The sequence below is a fragment of the Crocuta crocuta genome, unplaced genomic scaffold (genome assembly GCF_008692635.1).
Source record: "Crocuta crocuta isolate KB4526 unplaced genomic scaffold, BGI_CrCroc_1.0 scaffold6, whole genome shotgun sequence".
Classification (NCBI taxonomy): Eukaryota; Metazoa; Chordata; class Mammalia; order Carnivora; family Hyaenidae; genus Crocuta; species Crocuta crocuta.
In genome coordinates, this window is record NW_027531917.1 from 4736223 (window position 1) to 4741610 (window position 5388).

Here is a 5388-nt window from a genome sequence, read left to right on the forward strand (position 1 = left end):
ATTTGAAGTAGATTATTAGGTTCTCCCACCTTAAGTCATTAAAACGGTAGGGCAAATGGGGCTCTGGGGAAGCTCAGTCAGTTAAGCGTCTGACTCTTGATCTGACTCATGACTCAGGTCATGATCTCACGGTTTGTGAGATCAAGCAAGCCGCATGTCAGGCTCTGTACTGACAGCATGATCCTGCTTGTGATTCTCTCTCTCCCTCCCTCTCTGCCTCTCCCCTGCTCTTGTGCATGCAGGCACACTCTTTTTCAAAATAAATAAGTAAACATTTAAAAATAAGTAAATAAGATATTAGGGCAATTATACCTGCAAGAATATTTTTCAATACTAATCAACACATGGCAATATCTAATCTGCACAATCTTGTCATTTTAATGAAAGGAGAATAGATATTAGTATGAGATCTAAGCATTTCTCTTTAACATTTTTCTCAGTGAATCTATGACTTTCTTATTTCTCAAGCTGTAGATAATTGGATTTAAGAAAGGAATTATGACAGAGTAAAATAGAGAACCCATCATATCTTGATCATCTGCTTGTGCAGATCTAGGGCGCACATACATGAAGAGAAGAGGACCATAGTACAAAGAAACAGATAAGAGATGGGTTCCACAGGTGGAGAAGGCTTTCCTTATGCCTTCTAGAGACTTCTTTTTTAAGATTGTAAAGAGAACTGATGTGTAAGAGACAAGAACAATCAGTATGGTGAACATCTGAATTGATCCAGAAAAAATAAATACTACCAGAATATTAATAGAAGGATCAGTACAAGAAATTTTAAGTAATGGCATGATGTCACAGTAAAAGTGATATATTATGTTAGAATTACAGAAAGTTAATCTGAATAAAAAGCCTACATGAATTATGGCATGAAGAAGGCCACCTACAAATGATGCAACTAGTAGCTGCATGGATAGTCTATTGGTCATAATTACTGGATAAAGCAAGGGCTTGCATATGGCCACATATCGATCATATGCCATTGTTGCCAGCAGAAAACATTCTGTGGTTGCACTGAGTACAAAAGAAAAAAATTGTATCTTGCATTCAGAGAGAGAGATCATCTTGCCCTTGGCAAAGAAGTTGACCAACATATTGGGGGTAACTGTGGATGATAGCCAAGCATCTACAAATGCCAGATTCCCAAGAAATAAGTACATGGGGATGTGAAGCTGAGGCTCATTGCATATGAGTCCAACCAGACCAAAGTTCCCCACAATGGTGATGAGATATATAACTAGGAATATTAGGAACAAAGGAATTTGCCACTCTGGTTGGTATGTAAGTCCCATGAGAACAAATTCTTGTAGCTCTGTTGCGTTTTTGTTTTCCATATGTTTAATAGATGGCATCTGAAATTAAATGCAGTAAATGTAAAAATAACATTCATTAAGATTTATAAAGGAAAAATTTGGTGAGGGTAACTGAAATAAAACCATACACTAATCTAAGGCCCTTTAATTTTATTTACTCTTATATGGAAACTATTTGGGGAAATTGTTATGTTGGAAAAAATGCAATTATTTCAGTTTAAAATATGTACAGATTAAACAGATTTAGAAGACAAGAAAAACATTCTGAACATGAGCAGACGTATGGGGTAACAATTGAATAAGGTAGAGAAATTATGTATGTAGGACATTGATGCAGCAACAAAAGTAAAGATGTTAGAATGGCCTGGATTATACAGAGTTGAATGCCGTGTGAAACATCTTCAATTTTATTATTCAGACAATAGGCATGAACTGAAAACTTTTAAGACAGGGAATGACAGGGGCACCTGGGTGGCTCAGTCGGTTAAGCATCTGACTTCGGCTCAGGTCATGATCTCACGGTTCATGAGTTTGAGCCCCATATCAGGCTCTGTGCTCACAGCTCAGAGCCTGGAGCCTGCTTCAGATTCTGTGTCTCCCTCTCTCTCTGCCCCTCCCCCACTCGTGCTCTGTCTCTCTGTCTCAAAAATAAATAAAACAAACAAAAAATTTTTTTAAAAAAGACAGGGAATGACATCATCAGATATTTGTTAAATTAAATGTTCAGTAGTAGGAAATAGGATGAAGGAAGGGGAAATTAGAGATAAGGATAATAATCAGTAAGCTGTCACTAATGTCCAGTGATTCCCAAACCACATTATACATTAGAATTGTCTAAAGTAGTTTTTTGTACAAAATACAGATTCTGAGATATTACTGTAGAGATTAATTTGGTAGGTCATGGATTGGTTGTAATAATATGCATTATATAAATGCTCCCCAGTTGATTAAACAGCATGTGAAGTTCTTAGTCCATGTGTGATATGACATTGGGAGTGATAAGTGGTACAGAGAGATAGATCAAAATAAGCCAGACTATAGTCACTAGGACTTGGTAACCTATATTACACGTGAGGAGAGGTGGTCAGTGAAGGAAGAAGACGTTTGGTACCTGGATAGATGGTCATCAAAAACTGAGATTTTTGCAAAGAGGATTTTGGGAACATCCAGGTGAGATGTACTCAGCAGTATTGTTCTATAAGATTTTAATAGAAATAATGACTTGGGAGTCATTGGGGTGACTGAAAGCATAGTTATGTATGACCCATCCATTAGAGAGCATACATAAAGGAAAAACAAGGAGGACATAAAAAGTGACTTCAAGATGTTATATTAGATTATGGAATGGATGTACATCATATATTAGATGGATAGTATTTGATCCTCTATTCTCCATGTGTGATATGACACACATGAGTCTTGGTTGCAGACAAAGCTGTCATCCAGCCTAGAAGCCAAAAGTTCTAGAAACTAACTTTCCCATCTCCTTGCACACAGAATGAGGGGACTTGATGTAGGTTTGGCCAGTGAAACACTACCTTGGATTTGGAATATGGAGACAAAGAGACCAAAGGTCAGAGTTGAAAAAATAATTTCCATTGCTAAACCAAACAAGGGAGCAATATCAAGAAATACCAAGACCTCAGAAAATGTATCCTANATTTAGAAGACAAGAAAAACATTCTGAACATGAGCAGACGTATGGGGTAACAATTGAATAAGGTAGAGAAATTATGTATGTAGGACATTGATGCAGCAACAAAAGTAAAGATGTTAGAATGGCCTGGATTATACAGAGTTGAATGCCGTGTGAAACATCTTCAATTTTATTATTCAGACAATAGGCATGAACTGAAAACTTTTAAGACAGGGAATGACAGGGGCACCTGGGTGGCTCAGTCGGTTAAGCATCTGACTTCGGCTCAGGTCATGATCTCACGGTTCATGAGTTTGAGCCCCATATCAGGCTCTGTGCTCACAGCTCAGAGCCTGGAGCCTGCTTCAGATTCTGTGTCTCCCTCTCTCTCTGCCCCTCCCCCACTCGTGCTCTGTCTCTCTGTCTCAAAAATAAATAAAACAAACAAAAAATTTTTTTAAAAAAGACAGGGAATGACATCATCAGATATTTGTTAAATTAAATGTTCAGTAGTAGGAAATAGGATGAAGGAAGGGGAAATTAGAGATAAGGATAATAATCAGTAAGCTGTCACTAATGTCCAGTGATTCCCAAACCACATTATACATTAGAATTGTCTAAAGTAGTTTTTTGTACAAAATACAGATTCTGAGATATTACTGTAGAGATTAATTTGGTAGGTCATGGATTGGTTGTAATAATATGCATTATATAAATGCTCCCCAGTTGATTAAACAGCATGTGAAGTTCTTAGTCCATGTGTGATATGACATTGGGAGTGATAAGTGGTACAGAGAGATAGATCAAAATAAGCCAGACTATAGTCACTAGGACTTGGTAACCTATATTACACGTGAGGAGAGGTGGTCAGTGAAGGAAGAAGACGTTTGGTACCTGGATAGATGGTCATCAAAAACTGAGATTTTTGCAAAGAGGATTTTGGGAACATCCAGGTGAGATGTACTCAGCAGTATTGTTCTATAAGATTTTAATAGAAATAATGACTTGGGAGTCATTGGGGTGACTGAAAGCATAGTTATGTATGACCCATCCATTAGAGAGCATACATAAAGGAAAAACAAGGAGGACATAAAAAGTGACTTCAAGATGTTATATTAGATTATGGAATGGATGTACATCATATATTAGATGGATAGTATTTGATCCTCTATTCTCCATGTGTGATATGACACACATGAGTCTTGGTTGCAGACAAAGCTGTCATCCAGCCTAGAAGCCAAAAGTTCTAGAAACTAACTTTCCCATCTCCTTGCACACAGAATGAGGGGACTTGATGTAGGTTTGGCCAGTGAAACACTACCTTGGATTTGGAATATGGAGACAAAGAGACCAAAGGTCAGAGTTGAAAAAATAATTTCCATTGCTAAACCAAACAAGGGAGCAATATCAAGAAATACCAAGACCTCAGAAAATGTATCCTACACCCACATCAATGACATTATCAGTGTGAGCTATTGCATTCCACATTCAGCAGCAAGGACAACAGCTCTTTTTGAGCTAGATAGAAGAGGGACATAATTTTGGCTGTTGACGATCTGTCTTTCTTTCTTTATGATCCTATCCATTTCTCCAGTGGATTTCTCCAATTTCTCTAGAATTTCTATGTTAAAGCCAATTTCCATTCAATTAGCTCATTCCATCTTGCAAGATTGGATCCTGCAAGATCTCTGGCTTATACAACAGGAGAAAAGGAAAGACCAGAAAAGGATACTGAGCAGAGTGATCTTAGAAGCATAAAGGAATTTGGGAAGCTGAGTGTTGTGGAATTAAAAAGAGTGAAGTATAGTGCCAAAAGTGAAGTAAGTGCTCTGGTAGGATAAGGAGTGATCAGTGATCATTAAGTGTGGGAGTTAAGAGAATAGCAGTGGCTTTAGTGAGAACAGTTTCTATTTTGAGATAGAGTTGAAGTCAGAGAGTAATGAGTAGTGAATGGGAAACAAATGGGACAAGAGCAAGGAGAATGAAATAAATATTCCAAGGAATGTGGAGAGCAGATGGCATTTGTCTGCTGCCCACTATGAGCATCCGTAGTGTATTCATAGATGGATAGGTGTAAGAAAGACTAGGCAGTGAAGAGGGAAAGAGGAAGTATTAGAGACAGGCTGAAGATGAAATGGGGAAAAAGCTCAGAGATTGGGGGTACATATTTGTCTTAATTCTGTTTTTTATTAAAAGTTGTCAATACTGGGAATACATTCTTTTTCTTTTATTCAAAATTCCAACTTTATTATCCCATGGAAAATGTATACGAAATAGAGTGTTATTTTAATTTTATGCTAGAAACTTGATATGATTAACAAATATACTAGCACTGCTGAAAATTCTTTCCATACTTAAAAGTTGCTTTATCTTTGTTTTTACTGTGAATAGAACTGGCTTTCTCATTTACTTGAGAGCCCTTTCTTCTCCACC

The 5388-nt window shown here is 37.3% G+C and overlaps 1 protein-coding gene across 1 annotated transcript; it reads right to left on the bottom strand.

The window, feature by feature from the left end:
• Positions 1-410: 410 nt before the first annotated feature.
• On the bottom strand, positions 411-1340 carry LOC144240517 (olfactory receptor 5H2-like). Its single transcript, XM_077774891.1, has one exon. It carries the CDS (start codon positions 1338-1340, stop codon positions 411-413), a length of 930 nt encoding a protein of 309 aa, XP_077631017.1.
• Positions 1341-5388: the final 4048 nt, after the last annotated feature.